The 24257-nt window shown below is 40.0% G+C and overlaps 1 protein-coding gene across 3 annotated transcripts in view; it reads left to right on the top strand.

Moving 5' to 3' along the window:
• The window catches only part of LOC121632690 (neoverrucotoxin subunit beta-like), a 50342-nt gene that overhangs the window by 6247 nt on the left and 19838 nt on the right, over positions 1-24257 (top strand). The window contains exons 1-2 of one of the 3 annotated variants that reach the window (XM_041974362.1): positions 23187-23618; positions 23737-23839. The exons of 1 other annotated variant lie outside the window; for it this stretch is intronic. In XM_041974362.1, the coding sequence (XP_041830296.1) occupies positions 23749-23839 (91 nt within the window). In that variant the 5' untranslated portion in view covers positions 23187-23618; positions 23737-23748. Of the gene's footprint in view, positions 1-23186; positions 23619-23736; positions 23840-24257 lie in introns of those variants that run through there. One more of the 3 variants, XM_041974365.1, reaches the window with a different exon arrangement.

Below are 24257 nucleotides of genomic sequence, written 5' to 3'. Positions count from 1 at the left end.
GATGTTTCCTGCACCAACACACAGGACTAAAAATCAAAGGGATCTAAGCAGTGGTGGACAGTAATGGAGTACATTTACTTGAGTACTGTACTTAAGTACATTTTTTTTCAGTATCTGTACTTGAGTATTTATTTTGATGGAAACTTGACTTTTTAGACTCCACTACATTTCTAGCTTGCTGTTACTCGCTCCTTTTAGGCTCAGCATAGCTCTGTAGTCGGCTGTTGGTGTTTGTCTTTTGTAAAATGCCGTTGGTCGCACGCTGTGCTCTTCATGGAAGGGAACCAATCACAATCTCCCCTCACACCTGGGTAGAAGTTTTCCATCATCCTTGTTCTGTGTAGCCTTCATTCAAACAAAACTCTGCAATGGAGACGGTAGGAGGAAATGAAGCGGAGAAAGCAGCGCTACATCTCAGCTCCATGTTTGAGATTTTAGAAATGAGAAATGATTCCTACAACTTTAATTGTCTTGTGTGTTCACTGCAAACACACTGGATGTCTTTATTATAGAGCTCACTGTCAGCACGCTGAGGTATGTAAGCAAACAGCTGTTTTTTTGTTTGTTTTTTTTTACTCCAGATAAACATTTAAATGACTTTTTCTGAGGTTGTCGTGGCTGCGGTTTAATACGATGACCGATGATTGAAACACAGTGTGATATTTCCACACATCTCCCTTTTCTGGAGCAAATGTCACAACCCCGACAAGAAATTAAAACATACTAGACTTATGCTTCAGTAAAATTCTTGGGGCAAACACCTAGAAACCACACCCACCTCTAGGTCTGTCTGACCATGATGTCATTTTACTGCTGTCTAAATACAGGGAGGGAGACTATCACACAAACCATCAGTACCTGGAATGAGGATGCTACAGACACATTAAAGGACTGTTTGAGATGACAAATTGGGATTTGTTTTTAATGACTGTGGAGAAAATGTTAACATGCTTTCTGATGTTTCTGATGTTCTAACTGGTTCCATTTTATTCTGCGAAGAAACTGTCACTTCCACTAAACTGGTAGCTGTTTGCATACCAGCATACCAACGGACATAATGAGACCACCAGGTTCTCCGTGGATGGTCAGCCTACCTACGAAGCGACGAAGACGGCGTAGAGAAAGGAAGCAGAAACGAGGATGCCGGTCAGGCCATGATGCTAGACTGAGGAAGCATCCTCACAGACCATCGCTACCAAGTGTCTTCCTCACAAACGCCAGATCTGTCATCCATAAAATGGACGAGTTGGAGTTACAGTTGGCTACAAACTACTTTGTGAGGAACAGCAGCATTATCTCCATCACGGAGACGTGGCTTCATCCACTGATCCCTGACGCTGCAGTTCAGCTGACGGACCGCACGCTACACCGGCTAGATCGAAACAAGGACTCAGGTAAGAGCAGAGGAGGGGGACTCTGTGTTTACGTGCATACCAAATGGTGTAACAACAGCAGGATCATTGACACGCATTGCTCTCCTGATTTAGAGGTCCTAGCAGTCTCATGTAGGCCTTTTTATCTACTGAGGGAGCTCACGGTAGTTATTGTGACGGTTGTTTACATACCCCCGGATGCTAACGTTAGCACAGCCCTTAGCCTCCTGCTCGCTATTCTAAACAAACAACAGCTAGCCCACCCTGATGGAGTTTTCATTGTGGCTGGTGATTTCAATCAAGCGTGTTTAAAGACTGTGCTTCCTAAATTCATCCAGTACGTGAACTGTGCTACCAGGGGGGATAAAACACTGGACCATGTCTACTCCAATATCAAACATGCTTACAGAGCCTCCCCCATCTCTCCGGATCCGACCATCTCTGCCTGTCCTTCAGCCCCACTTACACCCCCCTGCGAAGACAAACAAAGCCACAAACAAAGACAATATAAACCTGGCCTGAGGGAGCTCTCTCTCAGCTACAGAACTGCTTCAAACTCACCACTTGGGATTTATTTGACCAGCAGGACCTACAGGAATACACAGAGACTGTGCTTTTCTACATCAGAACCTGCGTTGACACTGTTACAGTCAAAAACGGATATGGATCTACCCTAATCAAAAACCCTGGATGACCAGTAAAGTTCAGGAACTCCTCAAACGCCGCAACTCATCCTTCAGGTCTGGTGATAGGACCCTGTGTAGCAAGGCCAGAGCTGACCTGAAGAGGGGCATTAAAGCAGCCAAGGAGGCCTACAAAAATAAGACTGAAAATAACCCCAGCAAGATGTGGCAGGGAATCCAACACATCACAAATTACAGAAACAATAGTTCCTTCACTGTGAGTGCTGATGCTTCACTGGCAGAGGACCTTAACCACTTCTTTGCCCGCTTCGAAGCAGTAAACCCCACAGCAACCACTCTACACCTACCAAACTCCAGCAGCAGCACACTAACACTGTCAACCCCAGGAAAGCTGCCAGCCCAGACGGTATACCTGGGAAGGTACTTAGAACATGCGCCGACCAGCTGTCGGGCATCTTCACCAAAATCTTCAACCACTCCCTGTCACAAGCCATCATTCCCTCCTCCCTGAAATCAGCCACCATCATCCCAGTCCCAAAAAAGCAGATAATCAACAGCCTCAATGATTGCAGGCCTATAGCCCTCGCGCCTGTAATCATGAAATGCTTTGAGAGACTGGTTGCAAGACATATCAAGGACCAACTACCTCCCACACTTGACCCCCACCAGTTTGCATACCGTGCAAACAGATCAACAGAGGACGCCATCACCACAGTTCTCCACACAGCTCTGAGCCACCTAGAGCACAGGGGGAACTATGTGAGGATGCTCTTCATAGACTATAGCTCAGCCTTTAACACAATCATCCCGGACACTCTGGCTGGAAAACTTTTCCATCTCGGGCTCTCCTCACACATCTGCAGATGGATCAGAGACTTCCTCACAGACCTCCCACAATGGAGAGTGTGTGGAAAGAGTCCACTCATTCAAGCTTCTGGGCGTCCACATCTCAGATAATCTCTCCTGGACTGTAAACATTACAGCAGTGGTGAAGAAGGCCCAGCAGCGACTCCACTTCCTGAGAGTACTCAGGAGAAACAACCTGGATGAGAAGCTGCTAGTGTCCTTCTACCGAGCCACCGTAGAGAGCATCCTGGCGTACTGAATTCACTCCAGTTAGCCTACAAAGCAAAGTGTGGTACCAAGGATGCAAGTCTTGTGCTTCATGACGCAGTCACCCGGCAACTGGACTTGACCCACCGACATACAAGGACTTTATTATGGACTTCTCGCCGGCGTTTAACACTGATTCAGTGCTTCATCACCCAGCTTCAAGTCCTTTGTCCCCCTTCTCTCTCCTCTCTTGACCTCTGCTGAGTCCTACTTATATCTGCAGAATGCCTGATTGCTCCCAGGTGCAGTCAATAATTACTGGAGTCCACAGTAATCAGGCTTACTCTGCAGCCTGATCAGACTCACATCCCCTATACGAAGGTCCTTGGGAGTCTTACACACTTCAAACAGTACAACAAAATCAATAATACACAAAAAACAGCAATAATTCTGCCATGTCCTGCTTTCACCCACGACACACATACTAAATGCTATAAGGAAAGTTAAACTTGAACTTAACAAAATAATAGATTAAAAGAAACAATTCTTGGTGCAAAGACTTTGTTTGGAGAACATTGAACATGGAAATAAATCTGGAAGATTCCTGGCTAATCCGTTAAAAACAAACAAGGAGAAAACAACCATCTCCTCTGTCAGAGATCCAGAAGGAAACATCAGCCACGACCCTGACAAGATAAATAACACTTTCAAAGAATTCTATAAAACTTTACATAAATCACAACTAAACACAACAGATGAGACTATTGATAAATGTCTTAGTAATATCAATCTTCCTAAATTAAAACATGGAAATAAAATGACCTTAAATTCATTTCTTTCAGTCGGTGAACTCCATGAAGCTCTCCAGCATATGCCCAACAATAAAGCTCCAGGTCCAGATGTTTTTCTACAAAGAATTCTGGACAATGCTGGCACCCACTTTCTACAGTATAATATTATAAATGAAGGAAAAACAAAAAGTATCTTCAAATATGAACCTAGTCAATATTACCCTACTATTAAAACCAGGTAAAGACCCGACACTTCCATCCAGTTACCGTCCAATTTCATTAATAAATGTAACTACCTGTTTTCAGTGATACCCACTAAACCAGGGGTGTCAAACTTCGGTCCTCGAGGGCCTGTATCCTGCAGGTTTTCATTGTTTCCCTGATTTAACACACCTGAATAAAATCAAATGGATCCAACAGCTTCTTGTCAACTTGTCAACTCCATCCTCCAGCTGGTTTAAGTCAATGGACTCACACTCGCAAAAGACCCAACTCTTCCATCCAGTTATCATCCAATTTAATTAATAAATATAGATCTTAAAATAATCAGCAAAGCACTGGTCATAAGGACAGAAAAATAACCTCTTATAACTGTTTTAAAAACACACATCTCACACTCGCCAGAAAACACCAGCTTGTGATTGCTTCTCATTTGCACTCATCTGATGAGAAAAAACTGTTGGTGGTAACTGATGTTTCATCAGTGATAAAACTGCAAATTGTAAGAACACTGAAATTAGTAACATGATACCAGCTATTGAGGAAAGCATTTTTCTTTTTTAAATACAAACCCTCGTAATAAAGAATTTGTGGAGTTGGCGTTATATGCAGACACTTTTTCCTTTTAAAATGGGCTGACAGACATACAGATGGATGAAACACACACCAGGGTACTCACTGCTTTTTAATACGCTTAGAATACCTTGTCGAATCTTCAACCCAGACCACACCTCTTTAGTACTAACACTTCTACACCATTTTCATTTTACCAGCTGAATTATGTAAATGCTTTTTGTGTTTTTGCTTTGGTATCTAAGGAATACTTGAAGTTCCACTGACACGCCTATGTGATCATCTATGTATTAAAGTAACTACTAACACAGTTTAGAGGTGTGTAACTTCCTGTTAAGTGTGTTAACTAATAAGATTTCATGAAAAGAATTTTAAAAATTGTTTACACAGAAGTTGTTTAAACATCTTTTAACTCTTACTTTGTTGTCTTATATTTCTTCATTTAGAATACAGACAGCGAGGGAAACGGCTGCATGGAGCAAACTGTGATGGGAGTGTTTGTCATCCAGAAGGAGGGTGCTGAACCTGAAGATGACCCAGAGGACGTTGGGGTCCTAATTGAGGGTGCAGAGGCTCTCGCTGGTTTGGGTAACATTGCACAAGCATGTGCTCTGTTGTTTGGAGTCATATACTGTTTGAACCAAAGCTACCCACCACCACCAGAACTAAAATGCACTTTTGAAGTTTTCCAGAAGATATTTCTGAATCTTGATAGACAAAGACTCTTCAAAGGAACAGTTTCTCAAAAACAAGCTTATGGGGTGAAAGCATATTGCATTTATATATATTTAAAATAAATTTTCTTGCTTTTAGAATAGAAATACTTTATTAATCCCTTCAGAGAGCCCTCAGAGAAGTTTGGGTAATTTGGTTTTTCTTCTGTTGGTTACCTTACCTTGTATACAGCATTGCAGGTTGGTTTATTTTTATGTTTTTGTGGTCCTATGGATAGCTCCATGGATAGCTATTAATTAATTTTATTTTTACTTAAACAGTAGTACTAGTCACTAGTTCACACACAGCATAATGCTGCCACAGGTTGAATGAACCATGGTTTAACAGAGATCTCCTTGAAGTGCTTTAGTTCCCCTCTTGTTTCTTTCGACTACTTTTTTTTTTTTTTTTTTTTTTTTGAGGGGCGTTTGCATCATTCAGAAAGTTTGGACTTAAGTTTGCTTATTTGTGCACAGCCTTATCTTTGCTTGTGCACTCATAGGAATGTTTTAAAACACAGCAAAGCAATGTTTCTTGCTGTAGAGAACACAAACTGCCAAAATGAAAAATAAAAACAGAAATATAAAAATAGCTCAAACTAATTAATGACAATTAACTATAGAAAATAATGAGTAGATTCATTATGAGTAGATTTCTTCTGTTTTGATCTTTCTTCTCTTTGTTGGTGTACTTTTGTTAATATACTTTATGACCAGCATCGCAGTTAATTATCCTTCCTCATCCAATGATGAGGATTGTAATGAAAACACATCAAGTCAATCAGAATTGGAAACCGTTGTAATCTCTGAACAAAAACTACAAGACACTTTAGGAGACATGGACCCTGATAATAATTATTTTAATCATGTCAACAATGAATGTTTTTATTATCAGGAACAGCAAATGGAGGAAGTTTTGAATACTGATCAAACACTGTCAATAATTCATATTAACAAGGAGTCTTTATGCTAAATTTGAAAATATTAACAACTTCTTAAATCAGTTTAAGACACCATTCAACATTATAGCTATATCAGAGACGTCGTTAAAGGATGAAAATGAGGCAAATTTCAATTTATATGGATATGAGATGTACACACAGAATAGAAAATGTGAAAGTAGTATTGTATGTGGACAGTAAACTGAAAAGTAAAATGGTAGATAACATGATGTCATCTGTAGACGAGTTGATGGAATGTTTGACAATTGAAATTATAATGAAAAACAAGAGAAATATCATAGTAAGTTGTATATATAGAGCTCCAGGATCAGACTTAGAATCATTTAGAAACTGTATGGAAAAGATGTACGCAAGAACTGGTCAAAGGGATGTATTTGTTTGTGGAGACTTTAAGACAGACCTCACAAAGTCAAAGATACATAAACAGACAGATGAATACCTAAATACAATATTTAGTTTAACCCTGTTCCCCTAAATCACAAGTTCCACAAGAATAACAACACATTGTGCAACATTGATAGACGACATCTCTACAAACTGTAATGGAAAATTTTATACACATAACCCTCATAGTTTGTATTGTTAAAAACCCTTGGCTTGTGGTTCACTGAGGGAGGAGAATGACTGTGTACCCAGATAAGGATTTAGTGAGCTCCCCTTCCCCCTTTTACTTCTTGACATTCTTTTCTTCCTTGTACCAGGCCGTGAGGGGTTTACTACAATGACCTTCGACCTCGATGTTATCAGCTCATGCTCTGGCTCTATATTAACCAAGCACACATGTACCTCCCCAGACTCGTGCAGCCAAAACTTCTTTGACTGTGTGATTCTCATTGCTGATCAGCTCTTAATTAAATACTTTGTTTGATTCTCACTTAGTGTGTGACCTTTGATAATAAAAAATTCCACTACAAAACGTAATCGAACACAGTATGGTGAGTGGTAAACTGAAGAGTGACGTCAGTGACCATTTACCTGTGTTTGTTTTTTTCAACAGTCATTATGGCATCAATGACGGTAAGAAAAGACAAAAAGCAGTAAAACAACCATCGAAAAGAGATTGTGTACTGAAGATGCTATTAATGCACTTAACGGTGACTTGATGGTACAAGATTGGAATGATGTTTATAGGGAAACAGAAGTAGACATGGCATACAATAAATTTATTTATATATTTAAATCATTATATGATAGAAATTACCCACTTATCACTTCTAAAAGTTATAGATATAAAAAATTTCCCATGACCAACCAAGGGACTACAAAATGCTTGTAAAAAGAAAAATTATCTTTATAGGAACTTTATCAGATTAAGAACTGAAGAATCTGAAAGGAGAAATAAAAACAGCTGAAAGGGCATCTGGGAAATATTGAATAAACTAAGAGGAAGTGGGACAAAGAAGATGACATATTCAAGTAGTAAATGGAATGAAGAACTTTTTTATTAACGTTGGACCAGAGTTGGCAGCAAAGATTCCAGATCATGTCAAAGACGCTGTGAGTGGATCATTGATAAGGAATAATCCTCATTCAGTCTTCCTCTCAGTGGTGGATGAGTTGGAGGTGAAATCTGTTGCCATGACCTGTAAAAACAAACCGTCTACTGGTTGTCATGGTATTGATATGGTATTAGTAAATGGAGTTATTGATTACATTTTAAAGCCACTAAATTAAATTTGTAATTTATTGTTCCAAACTGGCTCATATCCACAGAAAATGAAAATAGCTAAAGTAATACTGATATTTGAGCAAGGGAACAAACATCAGTACACAAACTACCAGCCAGTGTCCCTCCTACCACAATTCTAAAAAAACAACTTTTTAACAAAAGACTAGAAAACTTCCTGAATACAGTCAATATGGATTTAGAGCAAAGAGTTCAACATCATTCACATTAATGGAAGCAGTGGAAAAAATAAATAATGCATTGGATCAAAGAAAACATGCAACTGCTATATTCATATATTTTAGAAAAGCATTTGACACCATAAATCGTTGTATACTTCTCAATAAACTCCAGCTGTATGGAGTTAGGGGAGCGGCACTGAGCTGGATTACTAGTTATTTGTCTGAGAGACAACAGTTTGTGAAGATGGGAGATCATGTGTCTGACTGTGTGGTGTCCCCCAGGGGTCAGTATTTAGCCCCAAATTATTTAACATATACATAAATAATATAGTTCTCTAAATTGCTAAAATTAATATTATCAAATTAATGAATAATTTTCTATCTGGAAAGGATTATAAGGAGCTAGTTATTACTATAAATAGTGAATTATAGAAAATATAAAAATAGGTGGATAATAACAAATTATCACTAAATATAGGAAAAACTAAGGGAATGGTCTCTGGTAATTATAAAAAGAAAGATTATATACACATAGGCATAAATAATGAAATTATTGAACATGTAAAAGAAATAAAGTTTTGGGGTGATACTAGATAATAAAATTAGTTGGATTCTCACATCAAACACATAGAAAATAAAATGGCAAAAAATATCTCAGTCATAATAAAAATGAAGCAGGCCCTGGATTACAAATCACTTTGTATTCTTTACTGTTCACTAATATTACCTTACTTAGTATACTGTATAGAGGTCTGAAGCAACAATTATAAAAATACCCTGTACTCGTTTGTAATATTACAAAAAAGAGCAATCTGTGTTGTACATAAAGTCAGTTATCTGGATCATACAAACCCTCTGATTTTACAATCTAAAGTACTAAACCTCCAGGACCTGGTTACTTATCACAGAGCACAGATTATGTTTAAAGCTAGCTGGAACTTATTACCATATACAGAACCTTTTCAGCCAGAGAGATGGGGCTAAAATTTACAAGGGAACACAGTTTTTAAAACGCCCTCGGTGAGAAGCAGCAGGAAAAGCTTTAGTCTGTCTGTCTGTGGGTCAAACTGTGGAACAAGATGGGGGAAGAACACAGGCGGTGTCCAAAAATACAAATATTTAAATCAGTATATAAAGAGATGATTGGTACAGAAATGGTCTGGAATAGATGAAGTATTTCTATTATGATTATTGTTATAATTGTTGCTATTATTATTGTTTTATTATCATTATTATTATTGTTATTACTGAAAAATTCCATCATTATATTTGACTATTTAAGCTTGTAGATTATGTAACATAATAAGGATAATATGGTATCATTGATTATTATTATTATTATTATTATTATCATTATTATTATTACTGTAATGTTGTTAGTGCGATGATTATTGTTGTTACATAGTTTCATGATAAAAACATATTCCATAGGGAGATATTGACTTTATGGACCGAATGCTGTAACTTAGCACAACTGTTTCTATGGACTTACTTAGTTGCTGGTAGAGGAAGTGAGAATGTGATAGAATCTGAATATTGTTGTAATTTACAGGGGTGGGATTACATAAGCTTTTGCTTCCACCCACTCCTTTTGAACTTTTTGTGTTTTCTTTTTTTGGTTGTGTATTTTTATTTTTATTTTTGTTTTTATTTGTCATTATGTTCAAATAAACTTCAATCAATCAATAAAAAAAAACCTCTTCCCATGTCAAATTCCTTCTTAACATTAAAGCATACTATAGTAGTGCAAAGCAGAGAAACATCTAAATTACTTTTAAACAAGAAAACAGAATTACATTACAAATCCTACTCAAAACAGAAATGGATCAAATAAAAGTGTTGGTGCTTTTTATTATGAACAAAAGTGCAAAAAAAAAAAAAAAAAAAAAAGATCTTTTCAGTTTAATATAAATACAAATTGCACATTTATCCAAAATGTATTGATAAAACCAAGGGTTTATGAGGTTTGTCAAACTTTAAAACCAAAGCTCTGAACAAACATCAGAAACATCAAGATGCAATGCTGTCGCAGTTCGTTTAATGGGTAGTAAAGAAAGAAAAAACCCTAAAAAGTATTACTTTCCAACATTAAGAATGTGTACTAGTTTCACACATACCCGTACTGGGTGGGTACTCCTTTCCTACTGACTTAGAGTACCTTTTCTCTTCTCCTTCAGAGTGGACTGCAGGCCAGTAAAAACAAACTGCTTCTTTCCTGTTTCAAATGTTTATTAATTACACTAGTTTTTATCCATCCAGCCATTATCTGCCGCTTATCCGGAGTCCGGTCGCAGGGGCAGCTGCCTAAGCAGGGAAACCCAGACTTCCCTCTCCCCGACCACATTCACCAGCTCATCCGGAGGGATCCCGAGGCCTCTTTCCGGTGTGATGTGCCTGGAACACCTCACCGGGGACTCATGAACAAGACCCCGAAATACTTGGGGCAGGACCTCATTGCAGACCCGAAGAAGGCACTCCACCCTTTTCCGGCTGAGGACCATGGTCTCAGATTTAGAGGTGCTGATTCTCATCCCAGCCGCTTTACACTCGACTGCGAATTGCTCCAGTGAGAGCTGAAGATCACGGCCCAATGTAGCCAACAGAACCACATCATCCGCAAAGAGCAGAGACCCAATCCTGAGGCCACCAAACCGGATCTCCTCAACACCTTGGCTGCACCTAGAAATTCTGTCCATAAAAGTTATGAACAGAATCATGACAAAGGGCAGCCTTGGCGCAGTCCAACCCACACCAGAAATGACTCTGATTTACTGCCGGCGATGCGGACCAAGCTCTGACACTGGTCGTAAAGGGACCTTACAGCTTGTACAAAGGGGTCCAGCATTCTATACTACCAGAGTACCCCCAACAGGGGTCCCCAAGGGACACGGTCGAATAAGAACATGTAGACTGGTTCAGCAAACTCCCATGCTCCCTCCGAGATCCTGAAGACAGTGTATAGCTGGTCCACTGTTCCACGACCGGGACGAAAACCACACTGCTTCTCCTCAATCCAAGGTTTGACTATCCGATGGGCTCTCCTCTCCAGCACCCCTGAATAGTCCTTACCAGGGAGGCTGAGGAGGATGATCCCCCTGTAGTTGGAGCACAACCTCCTGTCCCCCTTTTTAAAGAGGGGGACCACCACCCCAGTCTGCTAGTCCAGGGGAACTGTCCCCGATGTCCATGCTATGCTGCAGAGGTGTGTCAGCCAAGACAGCCCTACAGCATCCAGAGCCTTAAGGCACTCTGGGCAGACCTCATCCACCCCCAGGGCCCTGCCACCGAGGAGCTTTTTAACTGCCTCAGCAACTGCAGCCCCAGAGATGGGACAGCCATCACCAGCTACCCCAGAGGAGCGTCCAAGACATGCGGTGATATAAGTCCGGCGATAGGACTACAACATTGATCATCGAACTAGAGTGTCCTGGTGCCAAGTGCACATGTGGACACTCTTATGCCTGAACAAGGTGTTCGTTATGGACAATCCATGATGAGCACAGAAGTCCAACAACAAAACACCACTTGGATTCAGATCAGGGAAGCCATTCCTCCCAATCATGCCCCACCAGGTCTCGCTGTCATTGCCCATGTGGGCATTGAAGTCCCCCAGGAGATTGAGGAAGTCCCCATAAGGAGTGCTCAAACAACAGTCAGGACCTGTCCCCCCACCTGAAGGCAGAGGGAGGCTACCCTTTTGTCCACCGGGGTAAACCCCAACATATAGGCGGGGTGCAATCAGCATGCCCACACCTGCTCGGCGCCTCTCCAGAATGGAAGAGGTTCCAGCCCCTCTCAAGGACAGTGGTTCCAGAGCCCAAGCAGTGCGTCAAGGTGAGTCCAACTATATCTAACCAGAACTGCTCAACCTCGCGCACCAGCTCAGGCTCCTTCTCCGCCAGAGAGGTGACATTCCACATCCCTAGAGCTAGATTCTGCAGCCGAGGATCAGACCGTCAAGGTCCTTGCCTCTGGCAGCCGCCCAGCTCAGACTGCACCCGACCCCTATGGCCCCTCCTGCAGGTGGTGAGCCAGCGGGAGGGGGGAGCCCATGTCACCCTTTCAGGCTTAGCCCGACCAAGCCCCATGGGCAAAGACCTGGCCGCCAAGTGCTCGCCTCCATGCCCCACCTCCAGGCCTGGCTCCAGAGGGGGGCCCCGGTGACCCACGTCCGGGCAAGGGAAAACTGGGTCCATGATTTGTCATCATCATAGGGGTGTTTTGAGCTGTGCTTCATTTGGTCCCTCACCCAAAACACCTGTTTGCCAAGGGTGACCTACCACGGACATAAAGCCCCCACAACATAGCCACTAGGATCATCAGGACACGCAAACTCCTCCACCACGGCAAGGTGGAGTACAATAGTATTTAGAAATTGGGTCCTTATTACCTGTCACTGGACTAATACAGCATGGAGTCTGCTGTCTGCTACAGTCAGAGCTCTCCCTAACTGATCTCTTAACCCATATTTATGGTCTTATCGCTATACACAATTTTGTTGACTAATGCTGGAGTTATAGGATTAAGGGCCAGCTGCAGTCACAGTCACATGCGGATGTCTGGAGCCTTGTGACATCCATCCATTTGGTGTCCTATTATATTTTGGAAAACAGGGACAAAGAGACCATAGACTGACAAGCAAGGGATTTCCTCTAGCTTCCGGTTGACCTAGAAATTTCCTTTAAGTGCAACATCTCACAAGTCGTTTACTGGCAGACACAATTAGACAACCTCCCCACTTGTTCTCACTTACCCCATATGAAAAATCTCACTGTTTCACAAGCTTTCACATCTCACTATTAGTAAGTATATGAGCTTATAGATAAGAGATATTAAATATGAATAATAGAGTGAGAATATAAATGAGAAGCACACCTGAATAATTCCTTGATTAGTATCCCAATAATTTATCTACAGTAGCAGCTCAGAATAATTTTTCATTTGTTTAATGGGTTTTCCCTGAGACACTGGTTTCCCTCCAAGAAAACCTTACAGGTTTTTGCAAAAGTGCTAATAGTGTTGTTTTTCACTCCTTATAACATGCTCTTATATCTTTAAACAAGAACTCCAGCCCTGTGCTCTTTTCTAAGTCAGTGGTTCCCCTCTATGAATGTTAAGTTCATCCTCAAGGCTTTCTCTGTCAAATTTCTCCTGTATCTCTAGACTTCTTTATAATGTTGCCATGCTCGTTCAATGTGCTGTGTATGGGCACCAGCACCAGGATCAACAAAATGCCTCTGGTGATTCACCTGATAGTGAATTTAACTATTATCTGAAAGTCTGTAATATGCATCCCTGGAATCACTGACGACTGAACTGCCAGATCTAACATACTTCCTCATCGTCCTTCCTTGTCATCTATGAAAGCTTTTCACTTCTAAGACCCAGGATCACCTTTGCCAGGTAAGTCCATGTCGTCCACGTCCCTACTGAAAAATAAGCAAAATGTCATGCTAATATAAAATATACAAGTTAGTGAGGTGAACTTTTGCCTGTTTTTTGTAGTAAGTTTACCAAATTCATGGCAGTTGTGAAAATAGAGTTGGAAAAACAAAACAACCCAATTAGATTATGACTAGAGGTAACTTGCAGAAGAGTACACCTCTATCAAAACTTTATAAAGCTATGATGACTTTGAAATGTAGACATCTTGTCTGATTTCTAGATTTCACTTAAGAACAACATGCAGTTGTTACAAATTACAGCAGGCTTATGTGGAGTTGCAACAACTCTATGTTTCATTCAAAACACTGAAACAATCAGAAAAAGAAGTTTGTAGTACTCTGCCTCAGCAGAATGCAGGACTGGCCTACCCCCAATTAAAGTATCACACAAAGAGAAAGTTATTCTACTTTTCTTTCTACCTTTCTGAATTTGCTCTCATCTATGGCCACAAAAGCCCCTCTTCCTCCAATTCTTATATGCTTTTGTCTCTCCAGTCGCCTGATTGCCACAACAAAGATTGTTTGCAGAAGTGAAGTAACCTTGGTCAGTGTTTTTCTTTTTTTGGAACTTTTTATTTTAGAATTTCACATCACAATTAACATTCCTGACAGACTTTGTATAAGTGACCAATCGTTCAGGTTATACTGTAAGGAGGAGAGAGCGAGAAGAAAAAAAAAAAAAAAAAAAAAAAAGGGGGAGTTTTCTGGTTACAATAACTGTGACAGGTAAAGAGCAAATAGCAAAAGGAAAAAGAGAACAGTAATAATAATAATCACCGGACAGACTTTTCATAATAGGGGCATAGATCAATATTTCTTCCAACCAATTCTCTCTCCTATTCGTTACACCCCAGGTATCCTGAAACACACGTCCATCTTTGCTCAAAATTGTCCAATGTCATTTGTAGAACTGCCGTCATTCGTTCCATTGTGTATACATATTTCAGTCTCTGAGTCCATTGATCTATGGTTGGTGGTTTCACCTCTCTCCAATTCACTGTAATCATTTTCTTTGCTATTAATAAGAGGATCCTCAGTATATATCGTTGGTCTGAATTGTACGAATCTTTGGGTATTGCTCCTAACAAAAACAGCATTGGTTCCAAAGTAAGGTCTATCTCTAAGATAGTGTTAATTTCTTTTCTAACCTTATCCCAAAATCCTTGTATTACTGGGCAGTCCCAGAATACATGAGTGGTGTCACCAACAGTTCCACATTTTCGCCAACATAGTGCCGCATTGGGATTTTTTGCATATTGGGAGATGACTAAGGGGGTATTAAAAAATCTGATTTTTACCTTCCAATCAAACTCTTTCCATAGTTGACTATTTATTCCTTTATGACATCCTGCCCATATGTCTGTCCAAGTAGAGTCTTCAATTATGACATTTAATTCTAGTTCCCATTTTTCCTTGATATACTCAGTATTTTGTTTAGTGTCTGATGCTAACCTCTTATATATATTAGATATGTGTTTTTTTGTGGGGAAATGTTTTTCTAGAATGTTGATAAAATATTTTTCTATTTCATTTGGGCTTCTACTGACCTTTTCCCTTTCCTTATGATTTATGACATAATGTCTTATCTCTAGGTACTTATATAAGTCTTTTGATGAGAGGTCGAATTGTTCTTGAAGTTGAGAGAATGATTTAAATTCTGCTCCTATAAAGAACTGATTAATTGTACGGAGGCCTTTGTCAGCCCACCTTCTAAATCCGGGATCCCCCAAGGAGGGTGGGAAATCTATGTTTCCTACTATCAACATGGCCCTCGAGATTGTCTCTGGCCCCCCGAGCATTTTTCTTACTGTAGTCCAAACTTTTAAAGTATGTTTTATCCATCTGTTCTTTATCTGGATTTTATTAATCAACTTTCTATCAATAAATGGGAGAACTGACAGGGAAGCACCCCTAATGGAGTCCTGTTCTATCTGAGGCCATATTGCCTCTCTATCATTTCCAATCCATGACACTATTGCATTTATTTGTGCGGCCCAGTAATAGTATTTGAGATTTGGTAAGCCTAGACCTCCCTCATCTTTGGGTAAATAGAGAGTTTTTAATCTTACCCTCGGCCTCTTCTTTTGCCAAATAAATGTTGAGATTAATTTATTCAACATGTTCAATGTGGAGACTGGCACTCTAACAGGTAGAGACTGAAACAAAAAGAGGAGTTTAGGTAATAGGTTCATTTTTACCGTTTCCACTCTACCAAGTAAGGAAAGGGGAAGGATTTCCCAGCGTGTCACATCATTTTTTATTTGCTTAATTAGTTTATTGTAATTTGCTTCAAACAACTGGATGGGGTTTGGTGTGATAGTAATGCCCAAGTACTTGAATCCTTGTTTGGACCAACGGAAAGAGACAGTATCACTCAGGTGTGCGGGCCAGGTACCTGAGATCATCATGGCTTCGGATTTATTTCCGTTAATTTTGTATCCAGACACTGCCCCATATTCCTGCAGGCATTTCATAAGTGCGGGGATAGAAAGGAGTGGGTTTCTCAGAAAAAGTAAAATGTCGTCTGCAAATAATGCTATCTTATGAATTGAGCCCCCTTCGTCGGGTATTCCTTGAATATTTATATTCTGGCGAATTGTCTCTGCCAAGGGTTCAATACTGAGAGCAAATAATATAGGTGAGAGTGAGTCCCCCTGTCTCACACCTCGCTCCATGCTAAAGAAGTTAGAGCAGTGACCATTAACTCTGACTTTGGATCTGGGTTCATTATATAGTAAATTTATCCAGGCCACAAATTCCTTTCCAAAGCCCATTTCTATCAGAGTTTGTTTTAGAAATACCCAGTCCACTCTGTCAAATGCTTTCTCGGCATCTAAACCGAGAAGCATTGATGGTTGTTTGTCTGTTGCTGCTACTGCCTGCAAGTTCAGGGTTCTCCTTATGTTATTCGTTCCTTGGCGTCCTGTTATAAATCCAGTCTGGTCTGGTTGTATTAATTTTTTTATATTTCTTTGGATTCTAGTTGCTATTATAGAGGTCAGAATTTTATAATCTACACAAAGTAAACTTATTGGGCGATAACTGCAACACTGAAGGGGGTCCTTTCCCTCCTTGTGTATAACTGTTAAGATGGTCTCTGACCATGAGCTTGGGGGGTCCCCAGATTTTATAACATAATTATATAGTTTACATAATATGGGATTAAGCTCATTTACAAATATTTTGTAATATTCCCCTGAGAAGCCATCTGTTCCTGGTGTTTTGTTGTTTTGTAGTTTGGTAATGGTTTCTTTAATTTCAGTTTCGGTGATAGGTTTTATTAAGAGTTTTGCTTCCTCGCTTGATAATTTAGCTAGTTTAAGAGGTCTTAAAAATTGTAATATTTTTTCTTCCTTAAATTGTAGTTCCTCTGCCTTATATAGCTGTTTGTAATACGTAGCGAATGTGTCTGATATCTTAGTGGGATTGGTTTCCACCCGGTTGGTTTCAGGGTTCCTAATCTTGGGGACTACACGGCTGGATTGGGCTTTTCTAAGTTGAAAAGCTAGTAGTCTACTAGCCTTATTCCCCATTTCGTAGTATTTTCTATTAGTATATCTGAGGGCACCCTCCGCTCTATAAGTCAACACCCCATCCAGTTGTTGTCTAACCTCGTTTAATTTTTTAAGAGTGTCTTTCTTTCCAAATTGTTTATGTTCCCTTGTTAACTCTTTTATCTCCGCTTCCAATCTTTGTTGTTTTTCCAGTCTTTGTTTTTTTATTCTAGAACTGATACAAATAATCTTCCCTCTCATAGTGGCCTTACTAGCATCCCATACAATCGAAGGGGAAACAATACCATCATAGTTTATATTAAAGTACTCAGATAGAGCTACTTTTAGTTCCTGCCTGATGCTTGTATCTGTTAGTAATGAGACATTAAGTCTCCAGTACCTAAAATAGTTACTTGCTCCCAGGTTAATTTTCATGGTCACAGGGCCGTGATCAGAAATCGTAATTGGTTCAAGGGTACATTCTTTTACTCTGTGTATTTCTGCTTTAGATATGCAGAATAGGTCTATCCTTGAATAGCTCCCATGTACTTGGGACATAAAAGTAAAGTCTCTTTCGTTAGGGTGGAGTTGTCGCCATATGTCGACTAAACCTAACTCCTTCATCAGGTGTGATAGCTCTTTCGACATTTTAGATTGGGATTTCTGTGTTGCAGGTTGCCTGTCTAATTTTGGGTTAATAGTACAATTAAAATCGGCTCCTACTAATATAATCCCCTCACCTTTGTCTGCTAGTAGAGTTGCTATTTTTTTTATAAATGAGGGGCAGTCTTCATTTGGGGCATACACATTAAGGATAGTTATCCTTATCCCTCCAATTGTACCCACCACCATAACATAATGACCTTCTTCATCCCGAAAGATTCTCTCTTTGTTGTAGAAAACAGATTTATTAAATAATATGGCAACTCCTCTCTTCTTTTTCTTCCCATATGATGCGCTGTAAACCTGATCTACCCACTCTCTCTTTAGTTTTAAATGCTCAGTCTCCGGCAAATGTGTTTCCTGTATTAGAGCGACAGAACAATTCAGCTTCTTTAGTTGTCCCAGTATTTTTTTCCTTTTGACTGGATTATTAATTCCTCTTACATTATAACTTAAAAAATTCAGCTCAGCCATGGTCAGTGTTTTTCTACCACCAGTTATTCCATCCTCCAACATCTCGACCTGTCTCCTCCTGTGACAAGCTAAATCAAAACAAACATTGTACCGATTTGGAAATTGGTAAATAATTCAACTTGAAGTCAAACCAACAAATTTAACACATCATCAACATTTGAAAATAGAAAAAGGAAAGAGTAGTTTTAACAAACCTGTACATAATTGTCATCCATGATGTCAAAGGAATGTGAGATCTGGAAAAAATGGATCCCTCTCTGATGGACCTTGTGATGCCACTGCCCTTATGTCTTGCTGTTCTGCAGCTCCTTCTTGCTCTGGGCGCCGCATGAGTTGCAGCCTGTTACAGCAGCTCCTGCTCACTGTCAAGTTTTTCCTTTAGTTTTTTAATAGTTTAAATTAATTTAGTTTTTAAATAGGTTTTGCTACTGTGTAAGATTGTGCAGAAGGAACTGAGGATGAAGATCAGGGAGGGAAAGAAACACTATAGAACAAAGATGGAGAAGCAGCTGCAGCAGAACAATGTCAGCAGAGTTTGGAAGGGCCTTAAAACCATCTCTGGCCTCAAGGAACCCAACTCCCAGCCTACAGGGGATCGACGATATAAAAGAATCAGCCATCTGCCCCTCCCCCCGTCCAGGACTCTCTGCTGCACCCCCCATCGTCTGCCCTGCCTGTATACTGACCCTCCCCCATTCCCACCTTTTTTTTTTTTTTTTTTTTTGTTATTATGCACTTGTATTGCTTTCTGCACCCTGCTGAAATGTTTTATGTAAAGCACTTTGAATTGTCTTGTACATGAAATGTGCTATACAAATAAATTTGCCTTGCCTCCCTTACCACAAACCTCAGCCCACAGCCACCCTGCACATCTACTACACTTCCTGTCCACCCCTCCTCCTACAACCTCCTACACCCAGCCCCCCTGCCCCAACCTGCCACTCACAACAAACCAGGTGAGGAAAGAGTTCAGGAGGATCAAGGCAAGAAAGGCTGCAGGTCCAGATGGAATCAGCTCAAGGCTTCTCCAGACCTGTGCAGACCAGCTGTGTGGATAGTAGGTCACATGTTCAACTAGAGCCTGAAACTGGGAAGAGTTTCACAGCTGTAGAAAACATCCTGCGTGGTACCGGTTCCAAAGACCCCAAACCCAAAGGACCCCAACAGCTACAGGCCAGTGGCACTGACATCCCATCTGATGAAGACCTTGAAGAGGCTGGTTCTTGTCCATCTCCAACCTCTAGTGAGACCATCAATGGACCAGCAACAGTTGGCCTATCAGCCTGGTGTTGGGGTGGATGACGTGGTCATCTACCTCCAACAGGGATCCTTCTCTCACCTGGAAAACGCTGGGAGAACTGTGGGAATCATGTTTTTTAAATTCTCCAGTGCCTTCAACACCATACAGCCCTCACCTATGAGGTTGGAAGTCACAGAGGTAGACCTGTGAGTCCGACAGGGTGGTCTGCAGCACGGGGGCCCACCGGGAACAGCTCTGGCTTTCTTCCTCTTCACCATCTACACTGCAGACTTCACACTCAGTTCAGCAAACTGCACCTACAAAAGTTCTCAGATGACTCTCCAGTCGTCGGCCTCATCGCAGACGGAGACAACAGAGAGTACAGAGAACTGATCCAGGGCTTTGTGTGCTAGTGCCAGCAGAACCACCTCCAGATCAATGCAGGGGAAACCTGGTGGTGGATTTCCACAGTTGTGAACACTCTTCACCGGCACCGGTGAACATCCAGGGAATGGACATAGAGAGGATGACATCTTACAGGTACCTGGGTGTTCACCAGAACAACAAACTGGACTGGACAGACAACAATAACACAAGAAAGGACAGAGGAGGCTGTATCTGCTACGGAGACTCAGGTCTTTTGGAGTGTAGGGGACACAGCCGAGATCCTTTATTGACTCTGTGGTGGCATCAGCCATCTGTTATGGTGTGGTCTTCTGGGCAGCAGCATCTCGACTGCTGACAGGAAGGGAATGAACAAGCTGGTTAAGAAGGCCAGCTCTGTCCTGGGATGCCCCGATCTGGTGGAGGTGGTGATGGAGAACAGAATGATGGCTAAGCTTTTGTCTCTGATGGAAAAACCATCCCACCCCATGCAGGACTTTTTAGCAACACTGACAGGCTGCTTCACCGCAGTGTGTGAAGGAGAGATACCGCAGGTCCTTCCTTCCTGTCAGACTCTACAATCTGCACTGCTGCCAGTAGCCACACGACCACAACGAAGAACTAATAATGCACACAGACGTGCAATACCATCACTGTAATACTGTAAACTCATTCTGTATATATACACTTCTATATAACTTTTATATAGACTTTTTATATAGTTTTTTTTCTGTAGACTTTGTGTTTTTACCTCTGTAATGCTGTTTATTACTGGTTTTGCTGCTGTAACACTGAAATTGTCCCTCTGTGGGGCTAATAAAGGATTATCTTATCTTATCTTATCTTATCTTATCTTATCTTATCTTATCTTATCTTATTTAGCTCAGAGCAGCTCAGTCTGTCCTCATGTTGATTACCTGGTGTCACCAGGCTGAAAGTAACAACAGAAAACCCTAGTAGCGTGACTAGGTTCATGTTGTCTGTTCCCATTGTAGTTGTAAGAATTCTTTGGATCTAAGACATTTTTAAGGAGTTGTAATTTTACTTTGACATGTTTTGACTGAAACCTCGGTCTCCTTCAGAAAGCATCATCTGACATTTGTTGTGACGCATCTTTATCAGCTGATGGTATCCCTGAGGTGTGACCAGCCTGGCAGTCTGACAGAACCTTGTCCAGCTGGTCATGCCTCCTGCTGCCCAACGGTGTTTCCAGGAAAGAGTCACATGTATGGTACAGCATGGAAGCCCCCTCATCACAGTTGGTGGTGTTCTTGGCTCGCCTCCTGGTTTCTTTGGCCTCCTGGTTTCAGCATTTGAGTGTTTTTTATTCTTCTGCAGTGGTCTGAAATGGCTGATTTCAGGTTTACCTGTTCTGCTTTTTCTTTTTGTGATCTTGTGAGTCATCTTGTTGTTTCCTTTTCACATAATTTTTTCCTTACGTTAACTCTTCCCCTTGTCTCTCCTATGAATGTTTTTTACATATTTTGCATGGAACTGGGTTTTGTTCTGTTCATTCATGTTTGTCTTTGTTTTTGCTTTTCTGTGCTCCTTTGATTGCTCCATTTTGGATATTAGCAGTGTGTCAGTGTGTGTTGTTTGTGCTCTTCTTCCTCATGTTTGTCCTCCTCCTCTGTGATAATACTGGCCCATTCATAAAGTGTTCTGAGTACAGAAGGTTTGTGTGTTATGGGATGTTTCATACATAAAACTCTGCCAGCCAAACCAAGATGGAGTCAGACCAACAAAGCAACACCATATATGAAATAAAATCATTTTTGTGGAAAAAAATTCAATAGTTTCTATTTTTAAAAGTCCAAATCTGCATCTGTTTCTTTTAAGCTTGAATTTGATCATGTTTAAATACTTTTTTTTTCAGTGTTCTTTCGCTTCCCTTTTGTTTTTATTGTTAAATTATGCTTCTTGTAGTCTGAAAAGCACTTTGAATCACCCTTTCCTTGAATTGTACAATACAAATAAACTTGCCTTGTAAAGACCAGCCAGGTATAAATCTATGAGATTGCCGGGCTGGTCGCTCCTCCAGAATACCATCAGCCGATAAAAACACGTCATGACCAAAGATTCAGTGAAAACATGTCAAGGTAAAATGACAACTCCTTAAAAAACTCTTTGATCAAAAGAATTCCTAAAACTACAACAGATAACTCTGATAATATCAAATTAAAGTTGTCTAGTTCAGCTTAACTAAAAAGCTTAGAATGTTAAATTATAGAATTTATTGGCAACTTATCTGATATGCACTAATGAATTTCATAGATAAAAGTTATTATTTTATTTTTCATGTGTCAAGCAGGCTTCATCCTTCTGAAAACTAATTCTGTCGCAGAGTGCAGTACATGTGAAGTCGGCCTGTTGACACACACATTCTGCTAACTGAATGTCTAAAACTCAACAAAGACACTTCATTCTCTGCAAAACTCTGTCGTAAACAAGTTTTAAATTATGTCAATACATTTGATCTTCTACAAAAACCCCACTGGTCCCCCATAGAAGACCCCCTTCCCCTTTAATAAAACATATATATATATATATATATATATATATATAGATATATACATATATATAGATAGATAGATAGATTTATAGATTTATATATATATATATATCAAGCTCCCAGGCCTCCTGTAGAGGACCCGAGCTTGGATGGATGAGACCACCCACGGAGGGCGAGTGGACAATTATTTTTTATTATATATATATATATATATATATACATATATGTATATATATACATATATGTATATATAATTTAATTGAATGGAAGGATGATTATTTAGCTCAATGGTTGTTTGATCAGTGGAGTTCACGTCCACCTAACTCAGTAGAAATACCTAATTAAACTGTATTGTAGTTATTATATGTTAGACTAATTATGTTTATACAGTCACATGATCACTTTTAAAGTTTATTCATCAGAAACATGGGAAGAGGCAGAAAAGTCTGAATGGATATAAAATGTCTCTGAAGCCGACTCAGCTTCATTCATACAGAACTTTACAGGTATTTAAAACCCAAACTGCTTTGCAGAAATGAAGAAAAAGAAGAAGAAATGAAAGAATTAAAGATTAAAAAATACAAACTGTTTGTGAAAACAATCAAATATGATTAGAAACAACGATGAGAAGAAAAGTCCACATCCATAATCATAAAAATAAACTATAAAAGCTCCATGAAAGAGGTTCATTTTTAGCTCGGTCAGAAAAGCAGAAAGAGAGTTTAAATCCCAATAGGAGCTGGTTCCACATGAGAGGAGCTGGTTGAAGGATCTCACATACTTTCTGTGGTACCACAAGTTTTTCTGTTTCTACTAACATTTTACCATGAACCATAAACTGAAGTCTTTAACATCTGGATGTTCAGGAAATCTGGAGGGTCCCATCCAGGGAGACGTGGGAATTAGATGTGTGGAGTTATATGTTGTGCAGGACGTGTTGAGACCCTTCTGGACCTTTCTGGTCTAAATGTCTCTGCAATCTTGACCAGAACTTTTGTGTGAAGCTTTACTTGTGTTATTGTACCTTTCTTTCTTCTAATGTTAAAAAAAGGAGATCAGTGAGGGAAACACCCAGCACATTTCTGTCAGAGAGCCATGGGAGGAGTCAGTCAGTAACCAAGATATAAGACTCTCTCAGCAGCAGCAGCAGCAGCAGACAGAAAGCTGCAGCTGGAAGTCAACGAGACTCACAAACAACTCAAGTTAAAGTTCATTTTACCAAGTTCATCAGGTGAGGACAAAGTTTTACTGAAATGTGTGTCCAACTGTTACTGATAATAAAAGTGTGTGTTACATATTTTTATGTGTTTTTGTTTAATTTAATTTAAAAAATAGTTCATGTTAATCAGCAGGTTGGAGACATGGACTCAGATAACATGTCAGTATCTGCTCTGAGTCGACCTTTCACCCTGGGGATGTTCTACGATGCTCTTAAAGATCAACTGATTCCAGGTAAGACAACATAACTCTTCTACTAAAATAAATCCTTTACCTTCTGTATTGATGACTGGATTTAATTAGTCACTTTTAAAATGTGAAAAAGGCCATAATTAAAAAAGACAAACAACTTTCCCAGTTATTTTAAACTCTCTTAAAACTTGAATGTCTAGTTGTTACCAAACTAGTCTGGTTTTATTCTGTTATACAAAATAAAATACATTTCATGGCAGCTGTTGCTGATCATGTCGGCTAAGAAACGTGAACTGGTTATAAAATAAAAGAAAAGAAGAAACGAGTCCATAATTAATATAGTAAATTTCAGCTTTATTTGCTGATGAAATGAAGGATTGTTTACTGAAAGCATCGTATCTGCTCTTGTTACCTTCATGCATCATCACCCTACAACAGAGTAAATCACATCTAAACAGAT

This window comes from Melanotaenia boesemani, chromosome 21, assembly GCF_017639745.1.
Source record: "Melanotaenia boesemani isolate fMelBoe1 chromosome 21, fMelBoe1.pri, whole genome shotgun sequence".
In the NCBI taxonomy this organism is placed as follows: Eukaryota; Metazoa; Chordata; class Actinopteri; order Atheriniformes; family Melanotaeniidae; genus Melanotaenia; species Melanotaenia boesemani.
This window is presented reverse-complemented; position numbering and strand designations above follow the sequence as displayed.